This window comes from Misgurnus anguillicaudatus, chromosome 13 (assembly GCF_027580225.2).
Source record: "Misgurnus anguillicaudatus chromosome 13, ASM2758022v2, whole genome shotgun sequence".
NCBI classification, from domain to species: Eukaryota; Metazoa; Chordata; class Actinopteri; order Cypriniformes; family Cobitidae; genus Misgurnus; species Misgurnus anguillicaudatus.
The window spans coordinates 31334647-31360923 of record NC_073349.2 but is presented as its reverse complement, the minus strand read 5'-3'; the positions used below and the strand labels follow the sequence as shown (position 1 = coordinate 31360923).

The 26277-nt window shown below is 37.5% G+C and overlaps 1 protein-coding gene across 1 annotated transcript; it reads right to left on the bottom strand.

Moving 5' to 3' along the window:
* Positions 1–583: 583 nt before the first annotated feature.
* On the bottom strand, positions 584–25538 carry znhit6 (zinc finger HIT-type containing 6). The gene is made up of 10 exons (XM_055187833.2): positions 25340–25538; positions 24991–25056; positions 24786–24892; positions 24584–24672; positions 22820–22923; positions 14462–14527; positions 12756–12836; positions 10850–10930; positions 5302–5426; positions 584–2638 (listed from the first exon to the last, which is right to left on the bottom strand). Exons 1-10 carry the CDS (start codon positions 25414–25416, stop codon positions 984–986), a joined length of 2451 nt encoding a protein of 816 aa, XP_055043808.2. The 5' UTR covers positions 25417–25538; the 3' UTR covers positions 584–983.
* Positions 25539–26277: the final 739 nt, after the last annotated feature.

Sequence of the window (26277 nt, the reverse complement as noted above, 5' to 3'; positions counted from 1 at the left end):
TTGATGTTTTTGGTACAAAAACCAGACTTATTCTCTTGGGTCGTTTTGCTCATCAAGAAAAAGCATCTTAATTTAAGAATTTTTAGATATCTGCACTGAAAACAAAACAAAAACACCATGAAAAATTTTCCCGAAAATCATTTTTTGCAGTGTAACAGGCTGCAGTGTTTTCACATGACCTCAGTGTTACTCGTTTAAACATTATTTCATCAAATTTTGTGCATTTTTAAATTTTTAACTGATTTAAAATGTATTACCATGAGTTTAATTTGTTTCAGTGCAATGTAAAGTGGATGCACTGCATAGTGGGATACTTGATCTCATACGTTGTGTTCTAGTAGCGTATTGCTCATTTTTTTAAAGTGTACAGAAAACTCACCTACTGAAAAAATACTATTAGAAGTGTTATAATGTTTTTGCAAACACAGTCATTGGTTCTTAGTGGGTTTACAAGACGACATGATAGATGTGAGACATTAGAAACAAACACAAACATACAACAACAATAAACACACACCTCATAACAGCATAAACAAACAAAAGAGACACAACTCAGATCTGACCAAACTCAAATACAGAGACCTGCAGGAATGGAGGTTTATTAAAGACACAAACCAACTACACAACTCTTTAAATAAATCAAACGCTTTATATAATGTGAGCCTTTTTGTCCAATAAATCACTTCGGTTATGCTTGCTTTAATCCTCACATGCTAACTTTCCCAAAACCACCAAAATTAGAAACTGAATTTGACTCTGTTACAGAAATGATGTAATATTTAACAAAAGAAAAGTATTTTGCATCATTTGTCCAGTTAAACAACAGAAGTGAGAAGCTGCTGCAGAAACATCTCTTAGTTTATCTGTAACCATGAACACAGTGTAATGTCACTAATCTCTTATCAGGTCACCCAAACATCGCTTTGGTAACAGTTACTGTTATTGTCATTATCTGATGTTTCTAAAGTTATATCTGTTGATTATCAAACTCTTGGTTTACTCTCACAGACAGACTGATAACTAACTTGACTGCTAATATCACTCCCGCTATTACAGACAATAACCGGAGCAGAACCTTTACTCTGAATATCTACAAGTATGTGACTCTCACTAACATAAACATTAGCATTGTCTACATCTACATTATCACATATGTTAACCTGACTCGAACCTTCAACATGGATATCTGTAGCAACGTAAACATCGCTAGCACCCACATTAGCATTGTCTACATCTACGCTATCACTTATGTTATGCTGACTCGAACCTTCAACGTGTATATCTGTAGCACTGTATCCATCGCTAGCACACAGATTAGCATTGTCTACATCCATGTTATCAGAAAGGTTAGTTTGACCAGCACCTTTAACATGAATATCTGTAGCAATGTTACTATCGCTAGCACACACATTAGCATTGTCTACATCTACGTTATCACATATCTTAGCCTGACTCGCACCTTCAACATGGATTTCTGTAGCAACATAACCATCGCTAGCACACACATTAGCATTGCCAACATGTACGCTATCACATAGTGAAACATCACCCTCACTAACATGAACATTAGCATTGTCTACATTGATGTTATCAGAAAGGTTAGCTTGACTCAGACCTTCAATGTGTTTATCTGTAGCAACATAACCATCGCTAGCATCCACATTAGCATTGTCTACCGCCACGCTATTACATATGTTAACCTGCCTTGCACCTTCAACGTGGATATTTGTAGCAACAGAACCATCGCTAGCAAATACATTAGCATTGTCTACATCTACGCTATGACATATGTTAGCATGACTAGCACCTTCAGTGTGCAGATCTGCAGGAATGTGATCTTCATGAGAATTAGCGTTAGCATTCTTCCCATCAATGCTATCACTGATATTAGCATGACTTTCATTTTCAGACTGGATATCTGTAGGACTGTGAGGCTTATTTACAGAAACATCCAGATTTTCTTCAGCTATGCTATCATGGATAAAATGCTGAAGTTTGCTATCTGCAAATACATGACTGTCGCTAGCATAAACGTTAGCATCGTCTCTATGCAGGTTAGTGCGCATGTCATCACTTTCAACAGTACATGTTTGATGAGACCCATACTGAGTCTGAGTCTTTTCCTCTCTATCATGAGCATCAACATTTTCAAAATCTCTGTCATGGATGCAGTCATCTCTGGTTTGTTGACTGACGCTGCTCAAAGTCTCAGTTGGGTCCTGACAACCAGCATCTTCAAGACCATGAGAAACAGTCAAACTTTCTTCAGCTCTGCCGTCGATGCTCACTGCGGTTGATCCATGTCCAATGTCCATCTGAATATCCGTGTCACAGTCGTGAGGAAGATGGTCCTTGGATTGCATCTTAATGTTAAGTTCTAGACTGTCAAGACAACCTTCAGTCTTTTCTTCATCATCATCATCATGACCTCCAGCCTCTTGATGTGATTCAGGTGCGGTTTTATCAGTTATGTCATCATCGTCATCACTTCCATCTTCCTCGCTCCGGATCTCTCCATCCTCCAGCTCATCAGCATCTGAAATAACCTTTGTTTTCTTTTCCACATGTGCAGATGTTTTAGAAAGCGTCTCATCTGACGGTCTGGAGAGATTCCCGGGGGCAGCACTGGAGAGCCGCTCTAGAAGAACCAGACAATGCATGTTAAGCTTTCATTTGGTGGATAAAACAATGCATGCCAAAGCACCAATCAGTTTCCCCAACCCACAAATGTTTTCAACAGATTGGCCAGAACCGAGTAAACACATGGTGCAATCACTTCAGGCAGCTTGACAAATACAGCAGCACAACTCTCCAGCAACAAACGACTGATGAAGGATTAACACTAAACTTTCTGTTTATCATACATTGTTTTTTCACAAGCGTCTATTTTGACCTTTCACTACTGCTGCAGATACACAACAGCCAAAATTAAACTGCACATGTGTTCTGAATACAAGCGTGATGAGTAAATGTGCACAGGAAATCTCTTAAACATGTAAACACACAATCAACCAGTATGTAACAGAAACTCTCTCACACACAAACAAAATTGACACGGACTAATTTCGAACAACAAGAAATCATGATTGTCACAGTTTTTTTAAAAGAGAATATTATATTGTTATGGCCTGTAACATCTTATGATCCATGACTTTGGACATTAAATGTCCTTGCAGTTATATAATCACCCACGTGTGTTCCCTGGGGTTCGAACCCATGACCATTACATTACTAACTCATTGCTCTACCTTCTTTAAAGGGATAGTTCACTAAATAAATTTATTACCCCATAATTTAGTGGCGTAGTTAAGCGCAGAGAGCAAAACAAAACAACAATCAGAAAATAGAAATCAAAAACAGGAATAAAAAAAGTTGTAGGATTTTGACATTACACAAGAGGTTATTGAGTTTTTGCCTGCAATTGAGCGTTCATAATTACGGCACTAAATCTTGTACGATACGTCCTACGCTGGAAACACACTCCCTCGTGAATTCGTTAGTTATTTTAGTTTTAAATATTGAAAGTTTTCTTTCAAAATCAGAAGGCCTTTATTTAACCCTTGAAGCCATGTGGATTACTTCTGTGAAGCATAGATGGGCTTTACATCAGAAGCATCATTTACTACCATTATCAAGTTTGAACAGTCAGGACATTTTCTAATATAACTCTAATTGTGTTTATCTTAAAAAAGATAATTGTATACATCAAGGATGGCTTGAGAGGAAGGAAATCATATTTTGGTGAACTATACCTTGAAGTGTGCTATTTTTAGGACTATTCCAGCCCAGTCTCACAAAATTTCGTTATTTAGTCACATAATTTTTTGATTCTTTTTTCGTAATATTTTCACTAATGTCCGTGTTTTTTCCCGATCGTATAACAAATTCATGTTTTTGTGTGATTATCAATTATAGGTTACTCAACCGTTTTGTCCTATTTTCTTACCATTGTTGCTTCAGTTTAGGGTTAGATTTACAAAAAAGGACATCCCTACCCAAACCCAACTCTAACCCTAATGCCAGGCGACATATAAAAAAATAAATCAGAAAAAATAGTATAAACCAATATATAAAGTGACATTCTAATGCAAGCACCAAATCTAACCCTAAACCGAAGCGACAATGGTTTAAAAATAGGAAAAAGCAGTTGAGTAACCAATACGTGATAATCACACGAAAGCAGGAATTCGTTATACAATCACAAAAAAATTCGGAAATTAGAGATAATATCACGAATAAAGAATAAAAAAATTTAGGTGGCTATATAACAAAACCTCGTGAGACTGGGTAGCAGGGCTCTAGACTAACTTTTTTCACTAGGAGCACAGTGGCCCCCAACTGAAAATTTTAGGGGCGCAAGCTGAAAATTTAGGGGCACAAACCAAAAATCAACATGCTTACCAAATATTCACATTTCTACTAACTTCCACTGTATTACTATATAAATACTTTATTGACAGATGCATAAACTGTTTCAAATTCAATGTCACATCACAAAAAAGGTCAAATTTACTGGTCGCACATGTGCGACTGGGTGTAAAATTTAGTGGCACACTCTCAAATTTTGGTGGGAAAATGCCACCATTTGGGGGCAGTCTGGAGCCCTGGGTAGACTATTCAGATGGTTTGCATCAATTCTCATTATTGTAAGGTAATTAAAAGAAAAATTTCACAAGACTTTTTTAGGATGTAAAATAAATCTTTGGTGTCCCCAGAGTACGTAATGTTCGTTTTTGGATTGCTGACCTTAATGGCAGTGCCGTGGTTGGATAGTGCAGATTAAGGGGTGGTTTTATTATTATAAGATCCCCTTTTGACATCACAAGGGGAGGCAATTTTTAATGAGCTATTTTTCACATGCTTGCAGAGAATAGTTTACCAAAACTAAGTTACCTGGTTGATCATTTACACATTTCCTGGGTTGATAGAAGCAATGGGGACCCAATTGTAGCACTTAAACATGGAAAATGTCAGATTTTCATGTCCCCTTTAAATCATCATAGAATAATGAGTTATATAAAATATGTGCTGATTTGCTTTTTTTTATGAAAACTTAGATTTTGAAATATGTAACCTCCTAAATCTTTACCACAAAATCCACTGAGAATAAAGATGTTGAATGATACAAACCCTTCAATCTCTCTCTCTCTCTCTCTGTGTGTGTGTGTGTGTGTGTGTGTGTGTGTGTGTGTGTGTGTGTGTGTGTGTGTGTGTGTGTGTGTGTGTGTGTGTGTGTGTGTGTGTGTGTGTGTGTGTGTGTGTGTGTGTGTGTGTGTGTGTGTGTGTGCACATATTTCTTACCCTTTGTTCTGGTGTGATACTCCTGACTGTGCTGCTTCAGAACCACAAAGATTTCTGGGTATTCCACAACAGTCTGGTACATCAAGTTTTCTCCCAGAGTTTTCTGTGTATCCAGCTCAAGAAATCTGTCAGAGAACACAAAATCAAAACATTGCCAAAGAGGGAAAACTGCAGCCATGAGACAATGTTCAATATATATCTTAACTCTTTTCCTGCCGTTGACAAGTTAACTCATCAATAAAGAGAAAACGCCTCCCTGACAATGACCAGTTTTTCCGGCAATCCGTATTTCCGCTATTATCCACCACATGGCGCTCATTTACCCAACTTATAAAACTCAGAAGCAACCCCTCACGTCAAACAGTTCAAACTCAGTGTATGTTTTGATCATCTCTCTGAATTGGATTTTATCAAATGTCTTTCACAAAAATGCAATTATTTCAGTTCAAAATTTGAGATTTTTGAAGAAGCCTACCCATATACGAGAGGTGATACAAAAGGAAACAAATGAAGATACGATTAAACGTTTTTTTTGTTGGTTTGTTTGAAAGCAGAGAATCTGTTCTTTCATTTGATATATTGCATGGTTATATATTTAGAGAAGAACATTTTCTGGAAGGGATTCGACTTTTGTGAAAATCATAAAAATGCTGGGGGTATAGAGTTAAAGAGCACCTATTTTCCCATTTATGATTTTACATGATTTTAAGTGTGTATTTGTAAGAAAAGTCAAGGTACACTGCAAAAAATTATTTAAGAATTTTTTTTTTAGTATTTTTGTCTTGTTTTCAGTTAAAATATCAAAAAATTCTTAAATTAAGATGCTTTTTCTTGATGACCAAAACAACCCGAGAAAATAAGTCTAGTTTTTAAACCAAAAATATCACATTTAAATGATTTTGTGCATAAAACAAGCAAAAAAATCTGCCAATGGGGTAAGCAAATTTTTCTTGGATTTTTCTTGAATTTAGTGTTTAAGAAAAATGTTCAAGATTTTTTGCTTACCCCATTGGCAGATTTTTTTTATTGATTTGATTTGAATTAAATTTTATATTTTTGGTCTAAAAACTAAACTTATTTCCTTCGGTTGTTTTGCTCAACAGGAAAAAGCATCTTAATTTAAGAATTTTTAGATATTTTTACTGAAAACAAGACAAAATACTAAGAATGTTTTTCTTGAAAATTATTTTTTGCAGTGTAAGGCAATATAACAAACACTGGGACTGTAAGCAACAGTTTACTTCCTGGGCCTGTTGATGTGGACATGACGTCATTAACATAATCCCGCCCCCTTCTGACTCACAGCCTGTAATTCAGGCCAATCGGAGGACACTGCTTTTCGGAATGATAACATTTGTACAAAATCAACGTGTTTCAGGGGGGCGGGACATAGATAAACCACAATAATGTACGGTATGTGGAAAATAATGTGTTTTAACCATAAACCACACAAACACATTGTATTACACCAAATACACAAAATAACCTTGTTTTTAGCCAATATAATAGGTGCTCTTTAATATAAATGGATTTGCCCTGTCTTAATAGTTTCTTTTAAAACAGAGAAAGCATTATTTTAACCCAAGAGTCATGCTAGCCAAGCAAATTCATTTTAAGAAGTAAACCCCATTAATGATCTTGTTAAACAATCATAGTTTCCACTAAAAGAGGAGAAATATGATATTAAATATACATTGAAACCAAAGTGTTGACATTGTCCGGTAGCACAGCGAGCGGTTCAGTTCTAGAACATTCCCATGACATCATGGTTGGAGGTGCGAGAGGAAGCAGTCATGTCTTGGCTCCATAAAAAAACAACTGGAGGCAAAAATCACGCTCGCCCTCACTACTGGAAACTCACTTAACCTGAATCAGTAACAGCTTTAATAAACCCTGCTTAGAAGTTTTGTGTGTGACATCATTGAATCTTTGAGGACTGCCGTCATAAGTCGCAGTGCATCATAAATCTCCACTTTACAGGGATCTTAAAGCGGTCAGTACCTCGTTCTAAACCTGTTTGAGATTCATCCGGCGATCTCATGTTGGCGCTTTCACGGCATCGGCCATTTCATATAAACTAATAAATATCAAGCTGTTGGACACACAGCAACCTGCGTCAACAGGACACCGACATTCAGGAGCAAATCCTCACTCAGCCAAACCGGTGAGTTTTACTACCGCAAGGGGAAAACAAGCTGACCGAGCCAAACCTTTTGGGATATGTGAGGCTTCTGCACAAGTCCACACAAAAAAAACAAATAAACAAACGCCCCGTTTCCATTCAACAGCCAAAGTCTTTCAGCACAAACTACGGCTCGAATTTAAGTGAAGAGTTTACAATCATGTGATTTAACTACAGCAAGTGAAAAACTCTCATCCTCTCATCACAAAGCTTTAGAAATAAAAGTATAAATGATATCTTCACCACAAAAGTGCATCAGACACAATAATTACAACACAACATACAGAGAAACAAAGTGAAGTAAAGAGCTCAACACTAAAGGCATATTTCTAGGGCTGCAACTAACGATTATTTTCATAATCGATTAATCTGTCGAGTATTTCTCTGAGTAATCGACTAATCGGATAAAAACATAAATATTACTCAATTTGATTTTTCATTTATTATAGCTTAATAAAGCACTAAAATAGGGTGCCACACACTACTACACTGTTTTACTAATATAATCTTTTTGATTTTTTAGGCTTTAAATAAAATAAATCTATCCTTGCATCCAACTGTGAAGGATGTCAAGAGCGATAAATCAGGTAAATATCTATAAAAACTGTTCTTGTTGTGCACTACCAGGTTAATGACATCCGCATCAACATGTCTAACATGTGCACCCTAATACATAGTTGATCAAATCTTCACCACAAACTTCCTTATCAGTCTGTTAGTCATCATTCCTGAATAATTGTATCAATGAATGAAAGTACTGCAGTAATGCATCAAACATATACTTAACTCTTTCCCCACCACCTGGATCTACTCTTTCATTTGATGTATTGTATGTTTACAGACATTAAACTTTTATGAAAATCATAAAAAATGTTGGCACTGGGTGCCTTTTTTTAAATGCTGGTGGGGAAAGAATAAAAATAAAAACCACACACAGTTCTGAACATGGTTCAATTGTGGTGCAGTGTTAAATATAAGCTTGCTTTTACATTCATCATATCTTTGACATAGCCTTACTCAGACAGAATTGAAAGATCTCAATGTGAAATTTTTACCAAATGTTCTTTACTTTATATAAAATAAATAGCATAAATTAATTAAACATGACATTAGCTGGGTTTTCACAGGCAGGGTCACATTTGGCCCGGTTGCAGCCACACAAAAATAACCGTCTATCAAATCCAAACACAAATATGCCCAGCTGACCCTGAGATAAACAGACACCAGACAGACTGAGAGACATCAGACAGACAGACAGAGAGACATCAGACAGACAGACATCAAAGAGACAGAGAGAGACATCAGTCAGACAGACATCAGACAGAGACCACAAGATGGACAGACAGACATCAGACAGTGAGACAGACAGACAGACATTAGACGATGAGACATCAGACAGAAAGAGACACATCAGACAGACAGACATCAGAGAGTGAGACAGACAGACATCAGACAGTGAGATATCAGACTGACAGAGAGACATCAGACAGACAGATAATGAGACATCAGACAACGAGACAAACAGAGAGATATCAGACCAACAGAGAGACATCAGACTGACAGAGAGACATCAGACTGACAGAGAGACATCAGACTGACAGAGAGATATCAGACAGTGAGACATCAGACAGTGAGACATCAGACAGTGAGACATCAGACAGTAAGACAGCAAGATAAACAGAGATACATCAGACTGACAGAGAGACATCAGACAGCAAGATAATCAGAGAGACATCAGACTGACAGTGAGACATCAAAGAGACAGAGAGAGAGACATCAGACAGTGAGACATCAGACATACAGACAATGAGACATCAGACAGCAAGATAAACATAGAGACATCAGACAGCAAGATACACAGAGAGACATCAGACGGACAGTGAGACATCAGACAGTGAGACATCAAAGAGACAGAGAGAGAGAGAGAGAGAGAGAGAGAGAGAGACATCAGACAGAGAGACATCAGACAGACAGACAGACAGACATCAGAGAGTGAGACAGACAGACATCAGACAGTGAGTTATCAGACTGACAGAGAGACATCAGACAGACAGATAATGAGACATCAGACAACGAGACAGACAGAGAGACATCAGACTGACAGAGAGACATCAGACTGACAGAGAGACATCAGACTGACAGAGAGATATCAGACAGTGAGACATCAGACAGTGAGACATCAGACAGTGAGACATCAGACAGACACCAGACAGCAAGATAAACAGAGATACATCAGACTGCCAGAGAGACATCAAACAGCAAGATAATCAGAGAGACATCAGACTGACAGTGAGACATCAAAGAGACAGAGAGAGAGACATCAGACAGTGAGACATCAGACATACAGACAATGAGACATCAGACAGCAAAGAGACAGAGAGAGAGAGAGAGAGACATCAGACAGTGAGACATCAGACATACAGACAATGAGACATCAGACAGCAAAGAGACAGAGAGAGAGAGAGAGAGACATCAGACAGTGAGACATCAGACATACAGACAATGAGACATCAGACAGCAAGATAAACAGAGAGACATCAGAGTGACAGTGAGACATCAGACAGTGAGACATCAAAGAGACAGAGAGAGAGAGAGAGACATCAGACAGAGAGACATACGACAGACAGACAGACAGACAGACAGACAGACAGACATCAGACAGTGAGACAGACAGACAGACATTAGACGGTGAGACATCAGACAGTGAGACATCAGACAGACAGAGAGACATCAGACAGACAGACAGACAAAGAGACATGCATCAAAAAGTAAGACAGACAGACAGACAGACAGACAGACATCAGACAGTGAGACATCAGATAGACAGAGAGACATCACACAGACAGTAAGATAATGAGGCATCAGAGAGCGAGACCGACAGAGAGACATCAGACTAACAGAGAGACATCAGACAGGGAGACATCAGACAGTGAGACAGACAGTAAGACATCAGACTGACATCAGACAGACAGACGATGAGACATCAGACAGCAAGATAAACAGAGAGACATCAGAAAGACCTAGAGACATCAAACTGACAATTCAATTCAATTTTATTTTGTGCTTTTCACAATTGTTAATTGTTTCAAAGCAGCTTTACATTAATAGATGTAGGAAAAGCATAGAAAGAGCGAGAGACATCAGACAGCAAGATAAACAGAGAGACATCAGACTGACAGAGAGACATCAGACTGACAGAGAGACATCAGACTGACAGAGAGACATCAGACAGCAAGATAAACAGAGAGACATCAGACTGACAGAGAGACATCAGACTGACAGAGAGACATCAGACTGACAGAAAGACATCAGACAGAGAGACATCAGACCGACAGAGAGACATCAGACAGAAAGAGAGACTCTTACCTGGGAGAGTTTGGCTTTATCTGCTCTGACTTCATAAAGACTTTGATGTCCTCTTGAGGGCTGTGGACATAAACCTTTAACCTGGAAACACATCACACAACATCAGCGCCAACCAAACAAAACTCACTTTGATACAAAACCAAACCTATAAAAATACAAGTTAAAGATAAAAACATATGTTAAAGATAATATTATATATTTACTGGGTGTTGTGTTTGAAACAGTTGGCTTTAGTTAAAATCAAACATAATTTATGATCTGATAACTCCTGCTGCTAGTTAAAAGTAGTTTAGCATTAAGGAAGGAGATTCTCTTTCAAAAAAATTATTTAATGTCAACACCTTTCTGAATGCAAGACTAGTAAATGTGTTTATCTGCTGCCCTGAAGACTCTTCTATGAACCTTTAGGAGCACACAGTAATATCGTAAAAGTTTTATTATTCCTTAACAGATTAGTGTTTATCTAACTTTTTATCTTTACCAACACAAGGTTTATTACTTGAGATCTTCTCAGGAACTTTACAACATTGAAGAATCTAAATCACATAAAAGCATTAAGGTGAAACTGTAAAACAAGTCCTAACAGCTAACTCCTGACATCAAAATAATCCATCTTCATGTTACATAATGAATGAAGAGGAGGGACGATGAGTCCGCGCTGAATCATCTGACAACAGATACTATTATTATTATCATTATTAAAATAAAGAGTGACTAAGCTTCATTTTTGTACATCGTATGCTTTTCAACCACAAATGAACATTAAACCAAAGTGCTAATCTGTATTTTGGCAGTATATACACGTATATATTCAGCTTATGAAAAGTGATCAAGTTTCTGAACGACTTCTGTAGTTCAAACAACAAGATATTCAATTTGAACACAACATCAGCTCATCTATCAGGAATTAATGAATCATAAAACCTGGACACTCCACGACAACATTTGTAGGAAAGAACCGATGGACTGAAAGAATAAAGATGATGAAATAAAAAGAGTTGACTGATTTAACATCATTATATTTCACCAGCTATCTTGTTCGAAATTTAGCAAACAATAAAACTGTCACACAATGACAATTACGAGTAAATCTTCATGGCGCCGCTCAAACTCAATTCTAGTGTTGATTTTGAGGCCGACTGCAGCGCGATGTATTTCGAGTCTGAGGTTTGACAAAGGTTTCAAACCGCAACCTAATTTCTACATTCATACTTCAGCTGAATTTTAAAGTTATAATTAAATGTGTTTACACAGACACGAGCTCTTCCAAGCCCAGAACAATCCACAAATCTGTGCCAAACAATCCACTGTCCAAGTCATAACTACATTGTGTGGAAAACTACATTGTGAGTCCCACTTTCCCTCAGTGCCATCTGTGTCTGTAAGCAATAAACGGTGATTAAAATGAAATACAGACATGATATCAGACACAGATGATGTGCCCAGCGTTAATGTTCGGCCACAGTAGATCTGCTCTGTTAATCCAGACCACACCAAACATCATGCGGGCGTGAGCCAATGTCACACTGTGACCTTCAGTAAGAAAAGGAAATGATGTCAGCAGTCATTTATCAACACACCCGCTCATCTGACACATCAGATATTACCAGCTACTATAGAATAATAAAGAAAAGCTCGACTCGATTTATAACCAGCCGTACGTTAACGTCATTTATCAATAAATCCCATCACAAGCTGTCTGAACCCTCGACTCATAGCCGTTTAAAACAACGTCTGTCAACAATCAGACTCTAGTAGAGACTCGTGTGCATTCTTCAGCAGTCTGATCTTGTTGATGATGATGATGGTGGTCCAGGTTCAGCAGGTAAACTCATACAGTCAGGTCAGACTGAGGTGGTGCTGATGGAGAGACCGTATGAATGATGTCAGATGAGATTATACATACTTTTGACGTCTGACTGGATCTGATGCTGAAGGATGAATGTACTCATTAAGAATCTGACAGAGTTCTCGGTTATCAGGAAATCTGTTTGGAGAAGATCAGATGGAAAAGGCATTTAAATAAACCATTAATCATACTTGCAAAAAATGACTATGTTTTTTTCTTCTTTTTCTGTAGAAATATAAAAAAAATCTTGAATCAAGATGAATTTTATTAATTAGCAAATGACCCAAGAAAATAAGTCTAGTTTTTAGACAAAAAAATATAAAAAATTATGTGAATTAAAACAATTGAATCAAAAAGTGAAGTTACATTTTTTTGCCAATAATTAATTTTTTTAATTAAGTGTTTAATGAAAAAGTTAACTTTTTTGTAGATTTTTTTCTTACCCATTGGCAGAGTTTTGCTTGTTTTAAGCACAAATTCACTTAAATTGTATATTTTTATCTAAAAACTGACTTATTTTCTTGGGTCATTTTGATCATCAAAAAAAATCCATCCACTGCAAAAAAATATTAGAAAAATCTTAGTATTTTTGTCTTGTTTTCAGTAAAAATATCTAAAAATTCTTAAATTTAGATGCTTTTTCTTGATGAGCAAAACAACCCAAGAAAATAAGCCTAGTTTTTAGACAAAAATTTCACATTTAAGTGATTTTGTGCATAAAACAAGCAAAAAAATAAAGGGTAATCAAATTTTTCTTAAATTTAATGTTTAAGAAAAATGTTCAAGATTTTTTGCTTGTTTTATGCACAAAAGCACTTAAATTTGATATTTTTGGTCTAAAAACTAGACTTATTTCCTTATGCAGTGTGTGTATAATTTGTTGAATCATTGTTTTTTTTTTTTTAAATTAAAACCAAAAATGAAAAGAAATAATGACTCGTTTTCAGATTTTCTGATTGTGTGCTCAGATCAAAAATAGGAAAACAGGATTAGACAAATTTCTATTTAAATCGTAGCAGACACATACCAATGAAATAATTTTAAACAGATCAAGTACTATTGTGGGAACAAATTACAGACACTTTAATAAGGGTGTGAATATAAGAGAGAGCAATCATGCTCTTCTTCTGTAAGTCTCATTCCCGATTTTTAAACTTTATTTTTCATTATTATTTATTCATTATTTATGACACACTGATTCATCTAGATTTAAAAAAATATATATATATTTGTCCTGAAAATAAGAAAAAAATAATTTCCTTGCAGAGTAAATTTACAATTACACACAAACATATTGGTCATTTTGAATGCTGTTATTAAATCCTCACAATGTTTAAAGAAAGTTCATGCAATGACAGTATGGTGACATCTATGACCACAGAGACAGTCAGCAAATAACAAAACTATTGTATAACTTCAGAAGATCAAAAATATTGCCAATTTATACTCTTAGGGGCGGTTTCTCAGACAGGGTTTATCCTAGTCCCATATATCATTGCCATTGTTTTGTTTACAGATGCATGCATGTACTGTTTTTTATAAACAACTTAGAATGTCCTAATAAGACCTAGTCCTGGATTAATCTCAACCCTGTCCAAGAAATTGCCAATTAATGATTAAAAGTTTGGTGATTTTTGTCACTGTGAGGTTTAACAGCTGTTTTATAAAAGAGAACTGTAAGTGTTTTTCAAGATTACAGTTTATGTGTTTCAAAAGCATCTGCCAAAACACCAAAACAAATAAGAGAATGAAGGGCATTTTACCTTTCTGAATAAACAGCACCACTTTGAGGAAAATGGATCTTCAGGTGCCAATGTAATCGCTTTTCACTGCAGAAAGAAGAGATTTCACGCTTGAATCATGTTTCACAGAACTCATACTGCAATAAAACATCATAAACTGAATGCAAAACATTTAATGGTTTAACTTCTGTATGAGAAAGACCATCCAGTGATGTCCAGAGGATACCTGCTGAGTTACAGCAATCATTTGAAAATACACTCAGGTCAATGTTAAAGGGATAATTCACCCAAAAATGAAATTTACACCCCAATTTATTCACTCTCAAGCCATTCTCAATGTATATGATTATCATTTTACAGACAAACACAATCAAAGTTATAGGGCTCTATGATTTACGCAATGGGGAAAACATGGACGGAATACAAGCATAAAAATGAAATTTACTGTACGTGAAATGTCAATGAATTTGGCAAATTTTGAAAACCCCATTATAACTCATTTTCAAATTCTAGTTGTTTTATTAAGCGACAAATAAAGTGAAAGAAATGCGTGGAATCATTTTCCTTTTGTGTAATGTTGGACGTAAAGAAAGGCCCGTCCATTTCTCGTCATGTATTGCAAACAATGACAAGCATTGCTTCATCAGACCGCAATCAGGTTTTGTCAAAGCACGGGACACAGCAGACAAAAAAGGATTAGTATACTTTCTTACAGCTTCGAAAATATATTTACAGGACATTTTCAAATTAAAAAAGGATGAAGAAAAGTAGCGGATCCACCATTTCAGTGAATATACTGTACACTGCAAAAATGACTTTATTACTTTAAATATTATTTTTGTCTTGTTTTCAGTACAAATATCTTAAAATTCTTTAATCACGATGCATTTTCTTAATGAGCAAAATGACCCAAGAAAAAAATCTAGTTTGTAGACAAAATACATCAAGATGGTGGTTTCCTGGACAGGGATTAGACTAGTCCTAAAATAAATATAAAAGCTGTCCAAACTAAAAACATATCTTAAAATACATCAGTCCCCTTTGTTTTTCTCAAAATGCATGCCAGTAATGTTTTTTTAGTAAAGCATGTTTGTTAAAAATAGTTATATTTCCTAATTAAACTAAGGCCTAGTCCTGGCTTAATCTAATCCCTGTCTGGGAAACCACCCCCAAATTTAAGTGAATTTGTTTAACATTTTCTTAAATTAAGTGTTTAAGAAAAAAGTAAACTTATTTAAAAATAAATCTTACCCCATTGCTTGTTTTAAGCAGAAATTCACTTAAATTGTATTGGTTTTGTTTTTTTGTCTAAAACTAGACTCAATCTCTTGGGTAATCTGCTCATCAAGAAAATGCATCTTGATTTAAGATTTTTTTAGACATTTGTACTGAAAACAAATACTAAGAAAGCTATTTTTGCAGTGTATTGAGTATCTGCGTTTGTCAATATGCCACTACATCTCATCTCCTACACTGTAAAAACCAACATATATTTTTATGTTACTTTAACTTATAAAAACAAGTTGAAAGTTATGTCAACTTATCACAAGTCAAAACTTATTACATCAACTTGCAAACCACAGTTATTTTAACTTCATGCTACATTTTGTTGTAAATGCACTCTCTTGTGAACGCGCATCGGTCGTTACCAGAAGCTAGTTATTTTAGCTTGTGAATATTTTTCTTACAAAAACACATCAATTGCTCTCAGAAGGCCTTTAAGTCCCTGAAGCTGTGTGGATTACTTCTGTGAAAGATGGATGGTCTTTTTTGGGCTTCAAATCAGAAGCACCATTTACAAACATTACGAAGCTTGGAACAGCCAATCAGTCAAGTCAGTCAGTAAACACGACGCTCAGGTCTGTCTGACAGCTTCATCTCCACTGGAAGACATTTCTGACAGCGTTAACGCTCGAATCGAAGCAGGATGATCCAATGACGACATCACCGCTCTATATGACGCCGGTCAATAAAGCCATTCACAGAGTTCAGATCACACGGGGAGTTGGCGGACAGAGGGACTCTGTTCATTCAGTGATGATGTTTGGCAGTGGGTTTAATATTTATTGGAACAACATGCCGAAGCAACATCCACTCATAGCGTTCAGAAGCTGTGTGTCTGGACTGTGGTGCATTTAAGAAGGAACTGATGCCATTCGTCATGGGTGCAGTGACGTTAATTCAAGAGATGTTTATTTTGTAGCTTGCCAAAAACCTTAAGACGAGTGAATCTAATGTACAAACAGTAAAACAACAGCAAAGAGAAGCTTTTTTAAATCTCTCGCTGTTCCAAAGAACATGAATAAAATCTTCTGCTCATGACCACCTCTACCCAGAAACTCAATCCACACATTAACAGGGTGTAGATCGGACTCGCTCAAACCTGGCTCGCTTACCCCAATCTTGGCAAAGTTTTACCTAGTTGGATAAATGGAAAAAAATATTAGCCCCCTAAGTTCTGTTTGGAGTCCGTCCTGTTAGAATTGGGTCAGACGGGATGCCAAGTGCACAAAATCTCAGCCAGCAAATTATCCAATTCAGGTTGAAACAGTAAGCTAAGGGACAACACCCATTTAAGGGCTCATTATAGTTGTGTGTAGGTCCTATGGCGTACATCGGGCCGGTTTTCATATGTACTTCTGCGTCGTCGTTGACATGCAATTACACATGCAGACCGCTAGTAGGCAGTAGCAGCGCAACAGCCAAAGAAGAAGCAGCCTGGCCAGTAAACTCACAAACGAAGAAACATCTTGTTGTGTATGATTTAAAAAGACCTACAGTGATGGAGGTGATGGATATTGAATATTGTTGGAGTTTGAGTTAAATTGGCCAATCTTTCTTCTTACTGTCGCAAGCAGAAATGCTTATGAAGAAACGCGAATCAATCGCTTTACCTGACGAAGGGGTTCTAGGGGACCAATCACAGCGCTTGTGGTACGAGTAGAATGGACGCATTGTTCATTTTGGCGAGGTGAGCGTCAGGCTACTACTAGGGCTGTCATGATTAATTGTGCAAATGTGCGTTTTCTCAATGAATGAATTTTAATGAATTATGGTGAAATTCCGGCACATCCCAAAGCCAGGGGGCGCTCTCGTGCAGAAACTTCCTTTGTGCCACAGAAGAGTAGCATTACAAACACTATTCCTGGAAATGTCTATAGGAATATTTATATCCCTGTTCTTCAAACTGTTTCAGATATTTTCATGATAAGAAAGAATATTTTCAGATGCTTTTGTTTAACGAGTGTTGCTTTTTTAAATGCACGTTATAAACGACTCCGATTTGTAATGATTTTAGATTAATAAGGACTTTCTTCTGACCAAATGCCGTAGTACACGCAACAAGCTGTGCATGAAACACAGAATCGATTCAAAATCAGAGGCATTTTTAATGGGACACGCAATTAATCGTGCAGCCCTAGCTACTCTGTAAAACCTACGCACGACTATAAATTACACTTTACCGTGGTAAAATCATGAAAACATGAATAGCAGTATAATAGACCAGTTCAAATGATGTAAACAACGCTGGTCCAAAAACACTTCCTGTTACAGTTTGTGACAGTTATTTTTTTATTTTACACATATTATTATCTTTAAGATGTTTGTTTAACTTCAGTTAATTCAGGTTTATATGTTCTGTTGGTTTATTTTATCCCAACGTTTATCTAGTGTTAAAAAACGGAAACAGGAAGTGCTTCTGGACCAGTGTTGTTTACATCTCTTGAACTGGTCCATACACTAGTTTTTAACAGATAGATTTATTAATAATAAATTCTGCCTTTACTCCACTAACAGCAGTATCGTGACTGGACGTCATTTAGTGAGTGACATCAACTGATGGTGATGCGATTGGATTTAAACCAATGAGAGAAGAGAACAACGTCTTGATCCACATCAGTCAACGTCAGATCTTTCATGTGAACCAAATTATTTATGGTTGCCAAGCAACATAACCTTCAAACATCATTCTTTACCCCACAATCATTTAATCATTACAGGATTAAAACTTTATCCCCCATTGCAAAGAAATACAACCCAATATATCATTGCAATGCCCAACATCTGTCGACTTAAACTCTAGAGAAAGAGCTGAACGCTGCCAGGACTTGGGCGTACACACCAGACCAGATGGCATGACAACCAAAAAATTTGATCAGCCCTCCAAAATGTGTTGAGAAGAGATCAGATGTCACGGTTCTGTCAGAGAAGTTTGGACAGGAACGATGCAGAGTTTTCACCCTGAGGTGGGCAGCAGGTCAGGGCGGAGCCGAGGTGCGGGAAGGTTTCCTTACGCAGGTGTAAAGACATTCCAGCGTTCTGCCGCCCTCCAGGCAAAGGAATTTATGAGGCTGTATGGGCTTGGCGGGCCGAGAGTGGAGGTTGAGTAAAGGCGTGCCGAGGAAGGGTTGGAAATCCCAGGTGCGAGATCACAGTTACACCTCCCAAGGAATGGAAACTTTTTGGAAAATGGAAAAAGCGGCGGGTTGAGAGACGCTGGCAGGCAGACAGCAGGTGAGGCTGGGTCACATTTTTTAGATGCTCAGAAAGCTGAGAAGAAAGATGAGCCAGCTTTTTAATCACTGTAATGCAGAGATTTTCAAAATCACAAGCCGACGATGATCCCCATTCACCTGTCACGAGCTCTGGGCAAAGAAAGCCATAAACGTTGGTTGATTTTAATATGTCAAAGGTCAAAAATAAACTGACCTTTGTTTGAACATCTCTGCCTCTTATGTCTTCTGTGAGGTGGTGCTATGCTAACCAACAAAACCAAACAAATATTACAGAGCTCAGGTTAAAAGGACACAGGCCCTGACATATCAGGCTTTCAAATTTTGAATGCATTTAATTGTAAAATGCAGGTGAGGCCGGTGCTTTAAAGTCCCCCTATGGTGAAAATCAAGTTTTGATGGTTTACGTCGATGTGTTTTTACATCACAAAGACATGTGCTAATTCATTATTAAACCCATTGAGTTTTCCAAAGACATATTTCTGTGGTTCATCGGTTTTCTACGTCACAAATATGTAAACAATCACATCAACACAGTTAAATGAGCCGATCAGTAGTTTGAGCCATAGATAGCACGTTTGGATACAGCATAGACTAGGCGCTGAAAGTGGTGTAAAAAGAGTGGAGGCGGGGACTAATGTGTACATGCATATCTATGGTGCAAGCTGTTCGATTAAAAAGTAGAGGTGGAGTCTAATGTTGCGTTTACACCAGCCGCGGTAGAGGCGTCAAGCGCAAGTGATTTCAATGTTAAGTCAATGTGAAGACGCACTGACACGCGTTTGGAGGTCTTACGGCGCAGATGAGGCGTTTGGCACGGCAGACGCAGTTACGGCACATTCCCGCATCTAGTTCGCGCGCATGGCGCGGTATGGACGAACAGTGCTTTCTGTGCATTTTGCGTTTGCCGCGAATTTGTGGCTGACGCCTGACTAGAAAATTTTGAACTTTGGCGGATTTTCGCGCCACGTTAACCAATCAGAAGCCTGCTTGCTGCTGTGGTGGCAGCCCCGCCCGGAGTCACTCATTCAACCAACGCTTGATATTGTCCGTAAGCAGTCACCCGGAGCTATACGACACAAGTTCTTATTTCTATAGAGACAGGAATAAAAAGGACCTCGCTTGGAAGAGTGTCAGTGAGGACATTGGGCAACCTGGTAAGTTGTAAATACACATTTCACTTTTGAGTCACGTGACGTTTATGGACCCGCGCCGTTTATATTCCCCCTATAGTAAGGTGACCAAATACAAACGGTAACTCCCTTGATAAATACACAATCAACATCAGCCATCTTGCAAACAGACAACCGCATAGCACTCGCCCCTCCCACAAGAAGCAGATTTTGCCTTTGACGCGCATCAAATGCTTGCTTTTTCCGCGCGAATGCATTCAAACTGTTCAAGCAGCAACCTAGGTGCGGTAGATGCGATTTTGACGCCTGAAACGTGGTTGGTGTAAACGCAGCGTAATTTGCATATTCATAGACCAGTGTGTACTAAATGAGGCAAGGGTGTAGATTTAAAGCATGAAGAAATGACTATGATAGCTACAAATTTTATACATGATATTATGATGCTCAAAGATTATTTTTAAACACTGATCCATACAAATGATGGAATTTGCGTATAAACGTTTAGCCCCTTAAAGTTCCAATGTACTGTGGGAGGGACACTGCATTATTTGACAGAAAATTTTATCAAATACAACAGCAACTTAAAAACAAAAAGCTAAACACATGTCACATACCTTTAGAAAGTTGAGATTCTTGAGGTTCAAATTATGTAATGATGTATTTTACACAGCAGGTACAATATTAGGTACAGTATTAGTATAAAGGAATGTTATAAGTATCCTTTTTAGTAAAAGTATCCTTTTTAGGCTTTTTTTTCCTTTTTCAGGAATGCTAAGAGGTTAAAGTAACACTAAAGAGTTTTTTTTACCTTAAAATAACGTTTCCAGAAAAGTTTCAGTCGTTCATCCACTCGAAAAAGGGTTAACTGCACTTTCACATTCGTTTTGCAGCACTCTATCGGCCAAAACCGCACTAAAGAAGTTTCCAAACGTCGGGTCGCTGTCCTGTAGTTTGAGTGAAAACTACAAAATCTTCCTTTATGGCAGACCTACAATGCAATCAGAGCCAGCTTTGCTGCAGTAGGCTAAATTATTTACAACAGTGACAATTCCGCTTCCAATCTGTAGGGGGAGCAAAGAGCAAAAACTCTTTAGTGTTGCTTTAAGGTAACGGAGAGAAGTGAAGCCACCAGAAGTGTTTGAGCGGCCATCTTGGTATTCCCAACTGGTAGAGGGCGTCATTGACTTCAAAATCATGATTTAAATTCACCCGGTTTACAGCGTATCAGTCACACAAGATTCATTTTTAGGATACGTGTTTGTAAATGAATTTTTGCAATGTTTATACCTTAATCGGGTAGAATAAGGGATTTATAAGAAACATTAAGATGAATGTCTACTGCATTCTGTTGTAATGACACAGATGTGTAAATAAAGTTTTATGACATTAAAAGCAAACACGCTTACAGAGTTATATTCCATATGGCTTTTTATTAGGGGAGTTATGAACTGAACATCCAAATATTGTCCTTCTCTAAATGACCTGAGGACAGTATGTTCATGGACATGAGAAACAATCTGACAGTAAACCATAACACCCTTTAGAGCAAGAACAACACACAAACACACAGCATCTCTTCTGCTACAACACAACTGAAGCTGTGCCCACTAGAAACGTGAAGCTTTGTGATTGGTCAAGCAGAGGGCAAACTCTTCAGATAAATACGTGTCAGATCTGAAGCTGAATGATGTTTTGAAACAGAAAGTCACATGATTGGCTTTGCCGTCTACACACACCCTAGGACAGGGGGTTGATGATCTGAGCGAGAGTAAACGCAGTGTGTCACCATTAACCAAGTACACTTACTCACATCTGCTTCTCATATTGTGTACTTGGTACGTTTCTTTCCCTCATGTGCCCTGCGCTCCTGTCAGATATACAAGACCTGATGTTTTATACAAGTCAGTGAGGTTCAGTTTTATCATACAGGAAATTAATAAATGATCACATTAAACTGCTTACATCAGTCATGACACAAGCTTTTCAATTTTATGATCTATAGTCAAATACTGACACTGTTTATTGTGTTAGGACGCAAAATACTTTATAATCTGCCTTTATACCATTTTCATAAATCCAGGTGAAATGAAACACGTCAGAGCCGATGGTGTAGTGGGCAGTGAGGTCTTTTGCCAATCCTGTCCCGCTCTCTCCACCCTGTACTGTCCCTGTACACAATCATACCTTAAGATACCCCCACCTTATGCATGCAAGCCTTTCAGCCAATCATCACTGCCCATTTGATGTCACAAAGGAAGGTGTGTTCAGTAGAACATTCAGGGTCCGAACGCCCTGCCATCTCCACTTTGTTGAAATTAATTATAAAAGAACAGTGAGTAATTATTACAAATCCAGACTCCTGCCGTGTTCCAGCCAAATGTCTGACGTCACACAAAAACACTTACAAACATAATGGCTTTGAATAGCTACAGAAAGTGTCAGGGTGGGACGGATGAACTATAAGAAATCTCTCCAACAGAAACTCACACCAATCATTTATCATGACGCGTGTATGACGGGCTGTGCTAAGACTAACAGAACCAATGTTCTGACTGCATTTATCAACAGCGCCACCATGTGGATGTATCCAGAACAATCTTACCCATTCTTTAAAGCTTAATACAAATTAGTAAAAGTGCATTTTTGACATAGACATGCCTGTTTTTGTTTTAGATTAGGTGCCTGTTGCACAGACAAACGGTGTACACACATCACACACACTTGAGTCTTACGCTTTTTTGAAGATAGTGGTGTTCTCCCGATTTTTACTGAACATTTTGGGCAGAAACTTCAGGGTGACTTTAGCTGCTCGCGCCCTCCTGATTAACCAACTGCCCTAGTGAAAGAAAAAGAGAGAGACATTTCAAACTTGCTGCTAATGAAAAATAATTGCTGACTTTGTTGTGCTTTTAATAATTTTTTATAAAGCTGCAGCTGCCTACATATATAAGAGACGACTTATCGTCTTTTTACATTTGTACACGCATGCCCGGTTTGCATGGACGGTCACGTGACATGCATTTAATCAGATTTACATAAAACAGATCAGCTCTAGGAATTGTTTCCGGAAAAGCACAAGATCCCAGAGGAGCCCAGTGAGAGGAGCGAAACACACACAAAACACTTTATCTCATTATCTCTGGATAACTTATGATTCACTACATGTTCATACTGATTACACTCTGATTGCCAACAAAATACAGAGGATTAGCGTTCTAGCTCTTACTCTGATTGATGTGTGGGCGTGCTTTTTTGGGGGAAGTGTCCATACAAGGAATATGGGGTCACAGATATGTAACGGGTACCCATGTTTGAAAAAAACTTTCTGAAACTTGAACCCTGTTCACACAGCACTTTGGTCCAAGAAAATTTCCGTAATTTGGCAGAAAGAGGCTGCTGTGTGAACACAATGTGTCCCGTAAATGTTTTGGGATCGCTCCCGTAAAAAGGACCTATTGTACGAAAGAAGAGGTGTAAGTTTGGCACGCAGTCAACTGCTTTTATGACACTATGCCTTTGTTTAGCACGAGGATTACAAATCTTTAACTGTGTTAATAAGTCTGAATGCATGAAATAGCATTAAACCCCCCCCCCCAAGACTGAAAACTAATTTTGAATTCTAAAAAATTAATCGATCTTCGATTAATCGTTGATAAGAATTAAATAAATAAAACTTAACGATTGTCGAAAAAGCAAGTACGTGTGTGTGGTGCAAAGCACATACAGCCGGTGAAAAAAATGAAACAAGCGCTCAGAAGTTAAACTAGCCATTATCACAATGATGCTCGATTCCAAACACACATCTGGGCTTTTTAACATCATGCGAGACGAGGCTGGCTGCTAACACAACAAAATGGCATCCACAGCAGTTCTGATAGGGTGTGATGCAGAAAATTCAAATACGGTTAGGATACTGAAAGCAAAGACCCTCTTCAAGGAAGCCTGCAAGGTTAGCATAGCAATGTTGCTATACCCCGGAAAAGGAGACCAGAAGCCGTTTTAATGAACAGATTAAAATGTAATCTTAAATTCTGGCAAGAAACTAAAATGTAAACTGTAAATGACACTCTGAAAGCCCGCAACATATATCATTGATCATCATTATTAACTGGCTGAAGCGCTACACGCTAAACACTGTTGCGGGTTTTCTAATTGAAATCTTCATAATATACGTATCTTTGCTGAAAGTACGTTATACACTGTGTCTATTATTCATTATATTCCATTACGAGATTAAATTGATGATTTTTATCAAAACACCAACTACGTTGACTCATTTTACAATCCCACTAGCATGTTATTCAGACTAAATAAAATATTTTAATTCACGTAAAGAAGCTGTCATTTTTACACACACTTTTATGTCATTGGCTGTATGCCACTGCTGTAAAGGCTTATTGCACTATTACTGTTAAAGATTATTCGATTGATTGATCGAATATGGAAAATTGCATACATTGACATCTCTAGGGAATACTCAGCATCGGAGGTCTCACCTCTTTTGGGTGTCGACGATTGCCGTGCAGGACACCGTCTCTGTTTGATCTTTCTCTCAGTCGAGCTGTGTCCTCCAGAAACCTGTAATCTACAACAGCAGAACCATCAGATCAAAAACACTAATTGAACAAACCTAACATCCTTCAGTTATTCATATGAGATATATAAGCAGTACTGTATGAGATGTTGGCAGATACTCACCACTGAGAAGACTCATTTCATCAAACTGAGAGAGAGAGACAAATGCTGTCTTATCTCGAACACCACTGCACCCTGAAGACGTCTTGTGTCGTTTCACACAGGCCAAACTACACAGAGACAACAAGTATATTTTAACACAGTAAGTTATTAAAGTTCCTATAGTAAAAGCACAAGAATCAGTATTGTGTACGTGTTGATGTGTTACCTGCAGGTGTGTTTCATACAGTTTGGGCATCTGTATTTGGACTCTTCAGTTTCACACACGTCACATCTGAATAAATCACCACACACACAATAATACTACATTATATAACGTCACTATAGTACTGCAGATCATGGTATTGTGATACTTTTTGTTACTGTAACTTGTTATTGAAAACAACTGATATACTTTAGTACTAAAAAAGCAATTATATTACAATCGTTTTGATTACAGTGTTTTAAAAGTGATATTGTAAACGGACTCTACCAGAACCATCCAGCGTAACTTAACTTAAGTCTTTAGGATTGATGTGTTAATATTAAGTTCCTGTGTTTGGATGAAAGTTTCTGACCTTGACAATGACACCTTGCGTTTAACTCCTCTGCGCTCCTCATCCGCTTTATCGATATCGTCCATGACTGAAAGCATTTTTATAAAATCAACTTACAGTCTTTGAATTTCAAGAACACACAGATGAAAACATCAACCAATGCACACACGTGTGCGACACTGTCGCAATCCGCTGCTGTTTTACGACACTTTACGACAGTCGGGCGCTTTTTTGACAGTCGGGTTTTAGAGCTAAAAGGTCCGTTACTCAATTCGAAGGCTGCAGCCTCCGGAGGTCGCATATGCAGGCTTCATATGTCATCAAGCCTGGTTTATTTCAGTTAACTGAGCATTACATTCGCAAGTCATGAGCAAATTACAACAATTTATGATTAACTAAGAATAACTGTCAACTTTATAATTATTAATAATCTGAAATAAAACGTCTTGATGACGTATGCAGCCTACAAATGCGACCTCCGGAGGCAGCAGCCTTTGGATTGACAAACGGCCCACATGGGGAGTTTTCTGGGAGAATCCCAAATCTTGCACCCTTGATAAGTATTTTTCACACTAACTTTATATAAGATTTCTTTGTGCAACGCATGAATGAAATCTGATCCAATAATAAATATGTGAGATAAACGTGTTATAGATGTTCTTTATAGATACGTGGAAAACAGGTCATGTACAGTTAAGAGATATTTAAAGTATATTAATGTGTTATAGATGTTCTTTATAAATACGTGGAAAACAGGTCACGTACAGTTAAGAGATATTTAAAGTATATTTTTATTCACCTATGAGGTATATTATTGTGTTTATGTGTTGATAAATTGCATTATGTTGCATTTATATGAAGGACTTTTTTAGGCCAAGGACCCCCAGAACATCAAATTGGATTTTTTGTTAAAATAATCATTTTTGATAGTCACATACTGTTAACATACTAAATTTTAA